Source organism: Serinus canaria, chromosome 4 (assembly GCF_022539315.1).
Source record: "Serinus canaria isolate serCan28SL12 chromosome 4, serCan2020, whole genome shotgun sequence".
NCBI classification, from domain to species: Eukaryota; Metazoa; Chordata; class Aves; order Passeriformes; family Fringillidae; genus Serinus; species Serinus canaria.
The window spans coordinates 9,829,230-9,846,369 of NC_066317.1; the positions used below are offsets into that span (position 1 = coordinate 9,829,230).

Here is a 17,140-nt window from a genome sequence, read left to right on the forward strand (position 1 = left end):
TGCACCTTCAAAAACCCCAGATTTTTATTTTTCATGTAATTTTTTTTTTCCTTTCTAAAGTATACAACTTCACAATCAACAAGTCCTAGGATTTCCCTTGGGATAAATTAACCCTTTACATGAACTAAAGCTGGTAAAGATATGTTCACTGAATCAGGCTTCAGAAACATTTCTAAACCTTAAAGACCACAACGGGAAAACAAAGCAACATTCAGTTATATTTATGGAGCCCATTTATTTCTACAAGTTTACACTGCCAACAATCCAATTTTCAAGTAATGTGTCACAACAGGAGTGAATACATGGAAATGAAATAGAGTGAAAAAGTCACATCTGCTGTCACTCTGGAAGTGGTTTGCTGTGGATCCCATGCACTTTGCATACATTAGGGGAGGGATGGGTTAGGTGCACTCCTGCAGGGTGCCAGACAGTTTATTTCTGTCAGAGTGGAGCAGAGTTTGTGTACTTTAAAGATGCTCCATGATGACAGAGGCCAACCTCAATGAACAGGGATGGCCTCAAAGGCAGAACTGTGACCCAAAGGTAAGTACTAAATAAACACACCCACTGTCAGCACAAAAAACTCTCTCAAAATGTTTGCCTAAAAAATATTTCAAACAACACTAAATAACTGTAAACAGAAAACATTTGAAGAAAAACACTATTTGCAAAATGCTTTCTGTGTCTTAAATTACTGCTCTTCTCCAGAAGCCGTTACTTGCATTTCCCTACTTTTGTGAAATTCCACCACAGAGATACAAAATCAAAAAACATGTATACATTTAAGACACATTACTGTACACCTTTAAAGCAGTAGATATTCTGAATATATACAACACATATACAATACACAGTCTCCCTTTACTGTAGTGGTCTGGCTACTAGTTGTGCTTTTCTCTCAGTTTAGGAGGTTAAATGTTGCTTAGTTCCATAAGAATTTTCATGAAACGTGACTTGCTGAAAGCAGGCAGCTCAAATAGTAGTGCATTCAATAGTTAGGTGTTATGTTCTTAACAGAGTGATAATAAACCTTAACCTTAAGGTTGGGTAGTCATTAAGAATATAAAATTCAATTTCTAAGTATTAAAAAACTTCTTCAGCTACACAATTATGTTTTAAAAAGGGCAAAATTTCAGCTCACATTTGAGCCAGAATTCAGCTCAAAAATAGCTCTGGAGATTAATTTAATTTCATTTTATCTGTTTAGAAGGCCTTTCTCTGTTTCTGCTGAGATAAAACCCATCGGCAGACAGGAAAAGCACATATTCCAAAAGCACATCTTCAGCATTCCAAAGCCCTGTTAACTGGAGTGTGCTTGAGTGAAAAGCCCACAGATGAGGCACACATCCTACTCAAATCAGCAAATCCACTGTAGCCTGCCTTATATCTTATTCATATAAAAGTATTGCATTTATTGCCATGTCTTTACCATGTTCCCACCAAGTGACATCTATTTCTGCCCACCAGCACTGATATAAAACTTTAAAATCAGGTTTGCCTGACTGATAACTGCAGGACCATATGCTCCCAGAAAGGAAATACTCATACAGCAGCAGAGGTGATCTTCAAATATTTTGACTCACTTGAAGGTCAGTGCTCAACTTGCTGGATTTTGTGTGTGTAGGTACACAAACACTGTGATCAATTCCAGCCTGGTAAAAAAGTTAATGTATAAATGTTAACATGCATAAAATTACTGCTAAAAATCCCATGCTAAAATCTTTTTGCTCCCCTGGCAGAAATATTGAGTCTCAGGAGATGTTTCTGTTGGCTATGGTGTGAGAACTCTGGAATGAAGAAGCCTTGAGTTTGCCATCACAAAGGTCTGAGGAGTGGTGCTTCTGCATCTGTGCACTGAGGCTTCCAGCAAGTCAAAAGAACTCCAATCAGGCTGCCAAACAGAGTGATGGAAAGAATGTAGGATGTGAAACTCAGCAGCTTTATCTCACCCTTGCTCTGGTGAGAGTTGAGATCTCCAGGGACAGAAAGCAAGATCCATTCTTCACAGCACACCCAGATATTACACATCACTTAACCCATCTTCAGTGACAAGGCAAACAAAATCCCAGTATGATGAACTTACAGTTTGTTAAAATAAGACACTGTACCAAACGAAACAGTAAAGAGTTCCCTCATAGCACAAGTTCTTGCTTTCTACATATAGACCAACCATGTTAAAAAAATGTTGCAACAGCATCATAAAAGAGAGTTCTGGTAAGGGACTTGTTCAGTATCCATTGCAACTGTGACTTCTTCCTCCAGTTTGCAGCACGTTGGGAAGGGGGATAACTCTCCCTACTCTTTTTGTTTCAGGTAGAAATGAAACACCAAGCCAAAAGCTGTCCATGATGATCATGATTTCTGATTTTCCTCTGCTGGGATGACTTCCAAGAGGATTTGCAATGTTGTGGTTACCCTGCCTGCAAAGATAAAAGCATACACGTGGTAAGATTTTGCAGGAGAGATGAAGAAGGAGAAGCAGTCAGGAAAATTATCTTAGCTTCTCTACAGGCTACTTGCACATAGAGCTCACACAGATCATATATATCACACCTACATATATCATTTAAACTCAACATTTTCTTATTAACTGTTTTCTGTGCCTCTGATCCAAGGCTATACCCAATAGAAGAGTATGGATGTATAACCTTATCCAATAAAAGTCTGCATGCTTTTAAAAGCTATCTTAAAAAATTACTACTCTGCATAACTGCTTAGCTTTATCAAGATTTTATGTTGAAATAAAAGTCTGGAAGAATTTAAATTACTTAATTTATCTGTGCCAAGACCTGCCTAAGCAAAAAAAAAAAAAAAAAAAAAAAAAAAAGTCACCCATCCAAAGTAACTTCATGTTCTTTTTTTTTTCACTCTTGTCACCGACATGTTTTATGAAAAATCCTTTCCTTAGGATTTTTCCCCTCCTGAGAAACTGAGAGGCCTCAGGAACAAACTGTAAACAATTCTTATCTGCTGCTGTGGAATGCAACAGAGGAAATCTGTGATTGGCCTCACCTGGTTGTTTCCAATTAAGGGCCAATCACAGTTCACCTGGCTGGACTGTCTCAGTCTGAGAGAAGACCTTTGTTATTCATTCTTTTTCTATTCTTAGCTTAGCCTTGTAGTGAAATCCTTTCCTCTATTCTTTTAGTATAGTTTTAATATATTATCTATCATATAATAATAAATCAAGCCTTCTGAAACATGGAGTCAACTTTTCGTCTCTTCCCTCATCCTGGGACCCTTGTGGACAAGACCACACACTCTAAACGTTTATTTCCTGCTGGTGCTTTTGGTGGTTTTTTTTTTAGGGTGCTGATGTGTAAATGGCACAGTTAATTCACAGATAGCACATCCAGAATAGTAAAAGAACATTTTCTCCCAATTTCTTTCACTTATCATTCTTCCTTAATATCCTCTTTTAAATAAGCAGAAATTGTTGCAAAAGAAAGTCCTCATTTTCCTTGAATGTCTGGCATGAATGTTGACATTGACACAATGCTAAGAGGGTAAAATAGTGCAGCTCACAGAAGATATGAACTGAAACCATTTTTCTGATCTTCCATCTAAGGCAGATTCTACCATCCTTTCCTCTTTTCTCTGGATGTCACCAGTTCAGTGCAAAGCCAGGTTGCCCTTAGACTATAAACTGATAGGGGCAGAGAGGCCAAGAGTCTCCAGGCTTTGCATTTTCCTCCCATCTGCCTTCCCTACCCGCCATGGGGACATCAGAGCTGGGCTGAGTGTAGCAGGGACAAAAGACAGGAGGAGCAAAGGCAGCAACAGGAAAACAGCAGGGCTTCACCCCTGCCATCCCAGCCCTTCCAGCTTTGAGGACAAGCAAAGGGAAAAAGAGAATTTTATGAAGCTGAGCAGTGGCATGACAGCTCTTGGGAAAGGGCACAGCAGCAGAGGGAAATCCTGGGCATCTCTAGATCTGGCTGTGATTTTGTTCACCAAAGTGGGCAGACCCACCAGCAGCAAGACCTTGCCCAGTTCTCCATTTCCATGCAGCAGTTTTTGTATCTCCTGGGATGAAGCCACAGCAGAGCAGAAAAGTTGGAGGAGCTGGCATTCTTTGCATTTCTTGGTTGCAATGTACTCAGAATAAATCAGTATGGGGAGCATTTTCCCCTATGGAAATGTTCCAATCTGTTTCCACCCAGTACCTCTATGTTGTCTGCTTGGGGCAGTACCTAGAGTTACAGGACCAGTTTCACATTTGTGACAAGACAACTTCACATACCATGGCAGTGAAGATAACTTCCCCAGCCCAGTTCAAATTCTAATTTTCCCTTTTTGAGAGAAGAATTCACTGCAAATGATTCCCAGGGGACAACACTTATAAAAAAACCCCAGACCTTCTATCCACACAAACACCACATAAAGTTTAGGTGAGGAAAGAAAGCAGGAGTTTTATCACATATATATGACTGGACATGAAATCTGTAACAACAAAATGTTGGGATAATCTCCCATGGATCCCACCACAAACTCAACAGAGAGAAGCAAATTGAGCATATTACATATTACACTTTGTCCTAAGTGAACAAGTGTTATCCTCTGGTGTTGCTAAATAACCCTGGCAGAGATATTTTGTTATATAAAGAGATCTCATTTCCAGCAAGGGCTCAGCTATAACAAAAAGTAGGATTCAACTTTTTACCTCTTTGCAATTCAACCCACTGTAAAGGAATAGATGTTTTTAAGTGTGAGTCTAAGGCTGGGTTTTCAGCTGAGGAAGTACAGAGAGCAGCATTCTCATGCAGGTGATGCAATCTTTTACACACTGATCTGCTGCTTAAGATTTGCTAGGCTCAACTTTTTTTCATTTTCACATTAGTTTTACAAAAAGAAAGAATGCAGTGGTCAAATGATTTTACAGCTGTACTAGCTGAAAATTATTTGTCCCAGCACATCTAGTACTATGGCAGAATTCCTTTGGAAGAGGAGAGAACACAATGTTATTCTCACTGCAAAATATCATCCCAGAATCTACAAACCCTTCGAGCTGTAAAGTCCTTTTATTCAATGCAGCAATCTTATAAGGAGAATGGGCAATGTGAATGCCCTAAGTACAGAACAAAGACTTTCAGCCTTGGGAGAGGATTCCTTGGGTAATCCATTCCAGGGCTCTGCTAGTGTAATCAGCCTGAAACTCCCTTCAGAAATATATGTATCTTCAGACTGGCTCTTTCATCCCACTACTCATTCTGGCTGCTCTATATCCCCTTCCTGTGATCCTTACAAAGCCTATTCAGCATATTCCCTCTGACCTTATGTGGGACTGGTCTGTACCCATGGCTATTTGCACCTTATGGGGTTTATGAGCAAGAGCCATCTCTCTCTGCCAAAGCACAGCCTGGCAGATGAGCCAGTCAATGCCTGAAGAAGGTGACTTTTCAAAGCCCCACACCAGCTGCCCGTGTGCTGATCTGGGCACATGAAACAGCTTGGGAACAGTCTGGGTAGCACAGCAGTGTGTTCAGACTAGCAGGCTCCTACTTCCCCTCTGGTACCACAGGAAATGCTTTGGTCAAGTCTAAGTAGATTGGATTCATCACATTTGTAAAAGAAAAAAAAAAAGTCATTTATCTTCTCGTAGAAAGTTAGCCAGTTACACTGGAAAAAATCTACCTCTTAAATGAAAACCCCTTTTTTTATACTGTCCTTTACCTCATGCCTATGTAAGACATATTGTTTCAAGGTTAGAATATCAAGCTTGCAGCAATTTCTTTTCAATATCTCACAGAGGTACCTTAAGTGAATTTATCCTCAATCAATACCTTTTGTAAATGTTTTCAGGCTATACAATGTCTCCCAAATAATGCCAGCTTAATGACTCCACACAGGAGTTTTATTGCTTCTTCTCAGGGAAAAGAAAAATCTGTTTGTTTCACAAGTAAATCTCTGCTCTGCTCCAGCTCAAAACTGTCAGCATCAGTTTTCTGTCATTGCTGTTGTTATTTTGGGGATAATAATTGCAAAGCAAACAAGCTCTTTCCCTCCCTGATTGGCTTCTGCTGCATTCCTCTCTGAGCCAGTACACCATGCCCATCCATAGATATGACACAGGCACACAGACTTCTTTCCAGGAGGAGAATTTTGTCTTATCTCAAAAGCTAGAAATTATTCACCTTCATTGTCACAGCTGGCAGAAAAATCTTCACATCTATCCAGTCTGCCTTAAAGAGAATATTCTTTCTCTTGCCCAAGTAATGTAGTTCAACACTGTCATCCCGTGGCCAAAGATTCAAGTAGCTGTATTCCAAAACCTCTGAGACATGACAGAAAATGTCAAAAAAGCTCCTGGATTTGATAAGGGAAAAATTCCAACACCCTAAATGTCAAGACTGAGAGATTATAAACAGACTAAACCCCAACCACTTAATAGAATGTCCTTCTGCATACAACTGCTTTGATTTGTACTGGAGATTTCTACCCATTCCTGGGACAATGCAAGTAATTTATAACTTTTTGGCTATAAAATTAAGATTTTGCTAGCCTAAACTAACACCCTTTGCTGTAAATACTTTCTGCCCTATTTCCTATGGACTTCCCAGAGGGAAATTCACATATTCTACAGCAGATAGGATATAACTCTATAAATTATTTATATTGAGAAAATACATACAACTGGTTATACTGTAATTACATATAAAAGCACTATTCTTTTCTTGTGAGCAGCTCATTTTAAATAATCAATTAAGACTGAAGCACAGAAGACAATATGCACTTTTAATTCAGCATCTACAGAAATCAACTATTTTCAGTTAAAGATTTCAAAGCTTGAGTTTTAATTTTGCAGTAAAAGAAATTTTCTTTTTATTTTGTTTAATAAATTATCCGTCATTCCTGAAATACCTTGCCAATAGTCTTATTTCATGTTTTAAAAGTTCCCTTTATTTTAGAAGCCTATCATCCTAGTAACAAAAAATGAGAATGAAGAGCTGTAATAAATGATACTGACTTCTAATTGAAATGTTTCAAATAATCCTTCTCTAACACATCAGAACTTCCACAAATCCTTTCAAAGCTTTTCAGAAATGGTACAGAAAGTATTCTCGGTGTATTTCAGGCATGAAATACAACTAGCCAAGTCACACAGAAGTCATTCTTCATGAAGAACAGAAATAATTTCCATAGAGGCATGTCAGCCGTGGTATATGTTGCTATCATCCTGTCAGGAGCCATTGCTAAGGACAGTATCCCCATGCCAAACCTGCCTGAATCTTCCAGACACTTCCAGTCCCATTCCAAAGACTCCTCAGTGGTCCACAGACACATGGTGTCAGTAGGGAACACCAAGCTCATCCTGATATCACAGCTGTTTTGCACAAGATTCCAAACAGATGCCCCAAAGAGAGCAGTACTGTCTTTATTAGCACAGAGGCAGGGTCAGGAGAAGATGATGGGGATTTAAAAGGAATTAGATGTTTGTAGGGGAGGGCAGGAAGAAGCATCAGTCATTTAAAGTCAATCACTGGCTGAAGAACAGCCTTGCTGTGAATGTACCTCATTAGTTAGGGGACACTGATTGCCCCTGGCAGAGCAATGCTGGAGCATGTGCCCAAAAGCAACTTGTGTTGTCACCCCCAGCTCACAGCAGCTGAGAGTGACAATCCAAAGGATTTCATAACACAGGGAGAGCACTGAGAAACTCCTGGAGCCAGCGTGAAGGACAGAAGTCTCACACCAGGACTTACCTAGAAGCTTTCTGAACCACTTTGGCTTATTGTCCCATACAATGAAGAGGTAGTAGGCAGGAATGCCAGTCAGGGTTATTGCAAATCCAATCCCTGTGTTCACTGGGTCAGAGTAAAGTGACAGCGCAACCATGAAGAGGCAGGTGAAGGAAAACAAGGCTGGAATAAATAAAGGAACCTGAAAAATAACCACACAGAGAACCATTCAATAATGAGGTCATTGTAAAGTAATAACTAAGGCATTTAACTTTCCATGAAATGTAGATTGCACATTTGTCCTGTCCAGCAGTACAGGACAGCTCTGGAGAAATAAGGGTATCTAGAACAGGCACACAAAATGTCAGTGACTGCAGAAGCCAGGCCCTGCTAACTGCTATGCAGTGAGTACCACAGTCTTGATTACACTCTAAAACACTCCAGTGTTTTACTTCCTTTAAAATATAAGGACTGTAAACAAGTTACATTGTAAAAGTCCTTCCTCTAATACCCCAGCATATAAGCAACCAGCTCTAACCACAGCAGAGATATCAGTTTTGATAATTACCCATTAGAAAACATTTTAAAACACAACCAGGAGCTCAAGTCACCTCTTAAAACTATTAAGAGCATATTGATTTTCTTCCTAAGGTAAAAATCAAAATCTAGCAGGAAGAGAGCAAATTAAACAGCAATTTGACTAGTGATAAAGATATTTGATAGTGTTATGCACCTGATAGCAATTGAAAAAGCACTTTCTGACTGGGTGACTGATGGCATTGCCAGCATCACCCTTGAAAACACACAAAGTAACCATATCAAATTTATTTGCTCAATTTTCAAAAACACCAATACAATCACTCTCTTAGCAACTCTCCGAAGGAAATGCCTACAGGCATGGCTTTTGAGACACTAAGTGTAATGGAGAATTGAGAATTCCTTGGAGATTGTTCTCTTCCTTTCATGCCTCAAAGCATTACTGTTCCTCTTTTGTGTACTGTCAAAGCTTTTTTTCTTTTCTTTAAATCAAAGCAAAATAGGTTGTATTATTTACTAATATACCTCCTTATTTACTAATATACCTACAAGAATGCAACAATACACATTCTTAGTTCTCCACAAAATAGTCTTCTTGGCAGCATCTAAACAGGGATATATTTTCCAGTTTTTTGATGGATACACAATGGGACAAGTTACTTTGTATGATGTTACTTAAAACAAGCAAGAAAAATAGCAGAACCAAGGCCAAAATAGATACTATTCAAGGGATTGGACTATTGGCATTTTCTTTCACAATAACTCTGTCTGCCAATCCACTGCAAGTGCCAAATATTACAATAATCACACTAACCATTTATTTGCACAGAAAATTGGCATACTTGATATTGGATATGCAATGACATAAATGCCCTCTGGCATAAATTCTCGTGCTTGACATGACTTTTTGATCATGTTATTGTATATTTGGTCATAAAATTATCCAGGTCTTTATCAAAGGAGGTATTAAACAGAGAACTGGCTGAAAATCAGGTTGGCACAAGTAACCCCAATATTTGCAGTCTGAGACCTCTGTGGCTGCAGAGGGCTCAAGGTATTTTCACACAGCTTGCATTACACAGCTCACATCACACAGCCTGAGCACGACAGACAGGCAAAACTGAGAAAATGTCTTCATCTCAGCACAGCAGCTTCAGCCTCTTCCCCCCCAAGCATAGGGAAGAGGAAAGAATTCTTTTCCAGGATGGAACACAGCTGGGGTAGCACTGGGGACCTTGCAGGAAAACTCTCACTCTTCACAGCAAAGCACTGTTTTCTCTTAAATCGGTTTTACCCAAGAAAGAGGTTAGCTTGTTACATCAGAAAATGCTCCCTTGCTGTCTGACTGCAGGACAGAGAGGAGGGAGGATTCATGTAAAAGAGTAGAGAGCAGATGTTACCTTGAAAGGACGAGGCATATCAGGACGTTTATATCTGAGATAAATCAACCCAGCAACTACCAGTCCAATAAAAAGCCACCTGGCAAAGCTGAGGAAATTCAAGAGGCTGTAGAGATCCCCGGTGAATAACATTATCATTGTGAGAGGATGCTGCAAAAGAAATTCAGAGCATAAGAAGGGTTTAGTAGATCGATCTCTATTATTTTACAGCAGTGATGTCAAAGTTTTCCTCAGGGACAAACAGCACAGCCTAATGCACACACCTGAGTGCCACAGACTTCAGGCTTGCCTCTGTCATGAAATCAGGTGCATGATCAATGTCTAGCTGTCCCCTGAGACCATTTTGGATCAATATATATCTGTCCTGGGTGGCCACACATAGTCAATACAAATGTGTCCCTTGTGACCCAGCCAAAAATACACAGGCACACTGCACCACCACAATGCTGGAGCATCCTGGGCAGCATTCTCCTGGGATATAAGCTCACTGCAAGTTTACTTGCTCATTGCTGATGTAAATAATAAGAACTGGTAAGTTTTGGTCACATATAATCATATGAAAGCAGAAGTTTCTAGGTGATTTGTGGAAAGAAAAAGTCTTAGTCCCCCAGGCTTCACAGGGAAAGTGAGCAAAGAGGACATGGCAAGGGGCAGTTCCACACCATGAGGTGCCAGCTGGGCACACTGGGTTTGCCTTTGCCCAGACTTGCAGAGTGTAGACTTATTGCACATTGTAAATGCAAATATTTATGAGCAGAAGGAAGAATTTAGCTGTCACTCAGGTGGATACTTAAGAGCAGGAAGGAGAGGAGACACCAGAAAAAATACAGTTCCTCACTAAAAAACTGGTCTGAGATACAAGGCTTCAGTGAGGCAGGCAGAAGGTTATGTATAAACTAGTGTTTTCTGGTGAATTAGATGGTTAGGGAAGCCTACATGGATCTATTACAAAGTAGTATCTGGACAAAACAATGTCCTTGCATTTGGGCATGAAGGAGTAAGTCAAATTCACCATATCCCTCATTCTTCAACAGGAGGGAAGACTCTGGACATGAGAGGTTTATAACAAGGCCACAGGTGAAATCAACTGCAGATGCAGTAAAACACTGGGCTAAATCTTTACACAGAGAAAACTAACTTGTATTATTTATCTAGATTCACAGCCTCACTCTCCTTTTTTCCAAAGGAGTGCAGACAACATGGATTTGAACCAGAAGGATCAATATTTCAAATGTGTGTCTCTGGTCTCCAACCTTAATAACTTATAAAGTACTTGGTTCCTTACATAGATATAGTGAGCAAACACCTCTGTAAATTTCAAGGGAAATTGTACCACTGAATTGTATTGGGCAAGAGTTCTTCTCTACAGACTCAACCTCTAAAAGCTTAAAATCTCAGTTATAACTATAGTGCAAGCTATATACAATAAAACAAGTGAAGGAGAGCTATCAAGAGAAAATACAAGAAAGCAGGATTATAATCAGATAGCATGAGTTCTATGAGTTACTACACACATCTATCAAATTCCTCATGTTGGTGAGGAATACTTCTGGTCCAGGTAGCTCCACTTGCAGACTGAGATGAGATTGAAATGCAGATTGAAATGCAGACTGTGTGGAAGCCTGAGACGGGAGGCCATGAATAGCCAGCTTCTGAGGCAACAAAGAGTAGGAAAGATTGGTGACTCCAGCCAGAGGAACTGGGTGACACAGCAGAAGCTGGGAATTGCTGACCCTTTGGATATCAAAGCAAATGAAGACAGTGAAGCCAGCAAAGTGGATGGACCCAGAGATGGAGCAGGAACCAAAGTCTTGGGAGGAAGAGCAAGACTTGTGGGGAGAATGTGGGGTATAAAAGGCAGTAGGATTCCTTTGTTGGGGGTCCCTCCTCAGGGGCACCAGCTCAGCTGTTTCTGTGTTTCTGTGTTTCTGTGCCTAAGAACTTTGTGTTTCTGGGACTAAGTGGCTTTATGGAATCTGATATTCTGCCGTGGGAAACCCAGGTTCAAAGCAGTGGGGAAGCCTGGCCTGAGAGTGGGATGTGCAGGAATCCAGCAGTGACCCATTGAGTCACCAGAGCCACCGCTGGGAAGGGGCTCTGGTCCCAGCAGGGACATACCTGGCACTGGGCGTGTGCTTGCCAGGAAGTCTTGTGAATGGTCAGACTGGAAAATTTCTCCAGCAACATACACATATAAATAGATTTCTTACTTAAAAAGGTGCTGGGTTTTTTTGTTTTGTTTTGTTTTTAATTTAACAAGCCTCAAACACGTGCTCGTTTTCTCCGTTTATCCTCAAAAGCTCTTTCCTTTCTTACAATGTGGAGAATTTGGAAGAAGAAATAAAATAGGGAAATGCTAAAATTACTATTGATGTAGAATATATCCTGCCACTGCTCTATTTGCAGTAAGGTGATCTAAAAAACTGCAGTCTTTGAAGGAAAGCCATCTTCATATGAGAATCTGACTTTTTCAAAGGAAATCAATGCACTGGTGTAACAGGACCATATGCAATAGCAGAAAACATCTGTCAGGAAAAAAAAATAATATATTAACACATTTTGTGCATTTCACTCTACAAAAAACAGTCAATGCAATTTACCCACAAGGTATGACTACACCCAAAGAAATAAAATGCAAACTAAATGTTTATGGAAAATTAATTTCATGAAAACTTTTCACCATAATCACACGGCCTAATTTTCAAAACTTCAAAGCCTATGATTATATGTGTACATGTAAAATTCAACAATTCAGCAGTGAGCTTATAGGCTTCAAGAGCAAAAACCAATTTAAATTCCACAAGCATTTGCTCTTAGTAGCATAGACTCCTAGATGCATCTTTTGCTTTGGCTCTAAGTCCCTAAATATGACAGAGGCCTATCCAGATACACTGCAGTCATTGATCCCAAAAGTGGGGCTGAACGCCCATGGTTATGAAGACTGCATGTTAAGTGAAAATCTTCCTGGCACTATGAAAACTGAACTTTGAAGTTGGCATCTTGACATTTAGTCCTAACATTTTACCATAAAAATTAGCCTGCAGAGCTAACACATGGCAAACATTTACCTTTGCTGCTTGTTTTAGAAGTCAGTCACAGGATTTCCACTGAGGCACCAGTGGTTTTCCTTAGAAAATCCACAGCCTATTTCACAGGCACATGTTCTCTCATTTTTTAATCACCACTATGCTGGACAGCTGAGGGTTCTTCCTCCTTTATCTTAGTTGCAAAACTGCTTGCATTTTTTACTATAAGGTAGTATAATGAGCCCTTAGGGTACTCCCAGGTGCTGGTGTTTAGTTCAACTTTCAGTTAACTGAATCCCTTTTTTGTTTGTTTAACAGGAATTTGTTTCTCTGAAAGAGAACTAGCTCACCACTAGGAAGTCCTTAGAATTTCAGAGCAATATAATATGAATTAGATTGCAGTGATAGGCAAGAAAGCAAGGAGGAGATGATAGAATAGGAACAAGTCACAAATCTCATTCCTCTTTCTCCTGTCCTCTGCCCTGCCCAAAAGCCATGTTCACATTAATAAATGGGACTCAAGCAGTGCCCAAATTCTGTTTGAATCCTCTAGAGCAAGCCTGTATTATGAATTCTAGTGCAGGAACATTTGTTTGTATGATTTACCAAAACAATGACAGCTGGCAGAGGAGTGTGCTTGCGGACATGAATCATGGAGAGAATCTCTGGAAGGTGACCCTCACGGGATGCAACGAAGAACATCCTGGTGGGAAATAAATGTGGACAGACTTTAAATGTGCTCATTACTGTGAGTATGCAAAGTGGCTCTTGAAAGTCACAGAGCAGAGCAGAACTTCTTAGTCTTGTTTGAGGTGTTCTAAATGAAAGCACTGTCAGGAGAAACCCACACACAGAAATCAAAACCATCTCTGAAGGTGTCCCTTGATTGGTGTTTGTAAAGAGTTAATATTTTCCCTCCAATTTCCCTCCTTTATATGAAAAAAAGCAGCCATTGATTAAGGGCTGGCTTCAGAGACATTCATTTCCAAACCATTCAAAGGATTTTAAAAAGAGTACCCTAAACAAAGTGAGAAAAAGCCCTACACCTGGTCAACAGTGTAGTTATTTATCATATCCTCCTAAAGGAATAAACCCTACTCTCTTCCCCTTGCTTCCATACTTTCAGTGTGTCTCCCAAGCCCAGACCCCCAGGAACATCAGCAGTGCTCACCTGGAGACTGCAAAAACGCCACCATTCATAGATCCAAAGCAGGAGAGAGCGACAAACACGGGTACAGCTAAAGAGAAGTTTCCCATCAGTCGTTCAGCAAAGGTCTGTTGGAAAAGACAGAGAAACACACAATGATTTTTCAGAAAATGGGAAAATAATTGTCCTCTATTAACAAAGTATCATGGTGTAGTTATTCCCCTCTTTGCACTCTTCACTGAAAATTGTGCAGTGCATTTGTTGCCTCTTTTGTGAGAGCACAGCTACTACAGCTGAGCTGTCCTACCCCTTCTTCCCCTGAGGGCATGTGGAAGATCTCCAGTTGAAGCAATGATGGGGAGGTGAAATCAGACCCTGACTCATGTCAATTTAAACCATTATGGCTCCAAAGAAGAAGACCAAGTCTGAATGGATCAAGGTCTGATCTGCACGTCTAATACCTTTTTTCTACAACCTTGATTGCACTCAGCTGGTGCTACCCAGTGGTATAGTCTATCTATTCAGGCTTTAGTGTTTTAGGTTAGCAGAAGAGCCTTAATTGGAGTTTGGGGCACTACAGGCAACATGCATAATTTTCATCATGTTTATAAAATTTTTTCTTTCTAGACCTCCAATTAGCTACAGAATTTGTCATTTTTCAAGACTCACGTCAATTGAAATAGTCACAGGTAGTATCACTACTGGAAAATAAATGGAATTATTTATTTCCTCATTGTGACTCAGATACCATAAATATAAAAATCAGTGTCATCACCACAATTCAGCAAGGACAATCAAAGCAGGGTTTCCTAGCCAGGTTGCCTTGCAACTCCTTTCCAAATGAGCTCCAGTATTCACAGCAACCCCCTTCCCAACTACTCAGGACACACATTGTGCAGAGACAAAGTTACTGTATTCTGCTACACACAATAGTTCAGAGTTCTCTCTTTCATAAATATCTGTAATTCCTGCTTCGCAGGAGCTGAGCTTACAATTTAGCTCCGAATTTTTCAAACATGTATTTGGCTGTGAAATGTAAGTCCTATTGACTTTGTTATAAGAGGTAAATAAATACAGTCCAATGTCACATTATAAATGCTACCGATGGCCTGAACTGCAATCCCACTCATCAGTCAAAAATCAAATTTCACTGGGATGCTAATAAGTGCTGCCATACTAAAACCTGACTGGATGTGTCCGCCCAATCTTTTTCCCCCCTGAAAATAAGAATAAGATCAACAAACATAACTGCAGCAGGAATACATCTCTGTATTTTTCTTCTGTAACTTACCACTGCTACAGCTTTTGAAAGCAGCAATTCCCCAGCACTGATTGTAGTGAAATAAGCCACGTTTGTTAACACATAGCCAACTGTGACGATAATCATTGAAATGCATATTGCGAGGGGTATGTTTCTGAAATACACAAGGTAGCTCATTATTTTGCAATCTGGCTGCTAATCCCTGAACATGAAACAAATAACATGGGAAAAAGCCACTAACGATGGTGAATGCACATTTGGCAATCCCAAAATATCATCACTAGAAACTACCAGTAAAAAAAAAGGAATAAACACAACCCTCTAGACAAAGGAAATAGGTTTATAATGAAGAGGTGAGAAACCATTTGAGGGAGGAGTCCTTTGGGGACACCAAGGGGCTTGTGGTCCCCATGCTTCCCATTGGTCCCCCACTTCCCATTGAAGTTGCCTACTCAGATTGACCTGCAAGCTGAACCCAAACACCTGGAAGGGTCTGACATCTTCCCCTGGATACCAAAATATCCAGCATGCAAAATTCTGCCATCTCCTCCTGGGTGTATTTCTTCCTTTACACACCTTACCACATCCCAGTGATATCTCTCACTATTCAGGGGAGCATGATAGCAGAATATGACACAGAAAGGAAAACAGTACAAATTTGTAAATTTAGCACAGCACAAATGGTACTGAAAAGCACAACCCCCCTACCATCCTAGCTAAAGGACAGAACAACAACAAACAAATAAATAATAATGCCAAATTTTCATATAGCATTTCCTTCTAGTCAGAAAAGCAGAATTATTTCTGTTTTTAAAAGGAGGAACAGAAGCTCAGTGAATTTGTCCAAAGCCACACTGCAAGCAAATGTTTGAGTCAGGAGAAAAACCCAGGTGCCCCAAGTGTTACACTAATACACACCAAGAAAAAACTCAGATCTGAAACCAGCCCTTTAGTTCCAAGGCTGGTATGTATGGTCCCTCTGAGGAGAGCTGAGAGCTCCTCTTTCATTTCTGGTTCCTTCCAGCTGTCCATATTAAGGCTGCTTTTGGAGGGATGGTGAAGTTGCCATATTTAAAGAAGGTCGCCCCAGCAGGTGGCTAAAGGAAAGACAGAACTAGGAATTCTGGTATTCCAGAAGAGATCACAAGCACATTTCTCAAGGACTATTGTAATCACTTCAAAGGAAAAGGTATTTTGAAAACCAACACAAAGATCATTCTTTTCTGATATTTTTCTTAAAGAAACATAACCAGGTAAGAATTTAGGGATCTTCTTCACTTTATTTCTCAAATAGATCTTTCACATTAGTACGGCTGTTTGAGCTGAAAATAAGCTCTAACCTGAGACTAAATAAATAAATGTATTTATAAATAAGTAAAACAGGACAGTATCATTGTTGCACATCTTGCCCACCTCAGAAGCCATGGTGTCAAATGCTCCCATTAACCCAGACACACAGGTGGGTAAGAGGATCATGCAGGTAATGGAACACCAAATCTGGGCAGACATCATGATACTGTATTAAGCCACAGCTACCTCATGCACACATCTCAGGTGAAGAAACTGGAAGAAGGGAAGCCAGTCAACTTGTAGGGTGTGTTTGCTGATGGAGAAGATGACAGCAAGGACTAGAGCAAAGAGACCAGAATACAGGTGCTGTGTTGCTGGAAAACCCACAGTTATGGACACAAGAAATACTGCAGCTCTGTGTGCTGATAATTTACGCCAAAACGGGGTTTGTAAGTCAGGTAGATAATATAAGTCAAAATGGAGTCTGTAAGTTACCAGATATATTGCAATCAGTTGGGTTAAGCTTCTTACCTGACCTGGGTGTAAATTGAATTCAAATCCTTTTAGCATCTGATTCAAGGTAGGGATACATGGATTTAAAGCCTCTCAGAGCAGGTATTTTATCTATATTTTCTGCATCGCAAAGCATAGTGGTGAACCTAACAGATTATCTTTGTTTGTTCTAACTCTTACTAAGCACCTCATATCCACACCTAATTTAAATCCCAGCTTAACTTCTGATAAAATAAAAATGGCAATTCAAAACGGGGGGGGAGGTGGTGGGGTTGGGGGTGGTAGGG

The 17,140-nt window shown here is 40.1% G+C and overlaps 1 protein-coding gene across 3 annotated transcripts in view; it reads right to left on the bottom strand.

The window, feature by feature from the left end:
* Positions 1-210: 210 nt before the first annotated feature.
* The window catches only part of SLC7A11 (solute carrier family 7 member 11), a 64,027-nt gene continuing 47,097 nt past the window's right edge, over positions 211-17,140 (bottom strand). For all 3 annotated transcript variants that reach the window (XM_018925044.3, XM_018925045.3, XM_009099901.4), the window contains 6 exons: positions 15,081-15,204; positions 13,814-13,917; positions 13,249-13,345; positions 9,617-9,766; positions 7,704-7,881; positions 211-2,420 (listed from right to left, as the gene is read on the bottom strand). In XM_018925044.3, the coding sequence (XP_018780589.1) occupies positions 2,353-2,420; positions 7,704-7,881; positions 9,617-9,766; positions 13,249-13,345; positions 13,814-13,917; positions 15,081-15,204 (721 nt within the window). In that variant the 3' untranslated portion in view covers positions 211-2,352. The remainder of the gene's footprint in view (positions 2,421-7,703; positions 7,882-9,616; positions 9,767-13,248; positions 13,346-13,813; positions 13,918-15,080; positions 15,205-17,140) is intronic.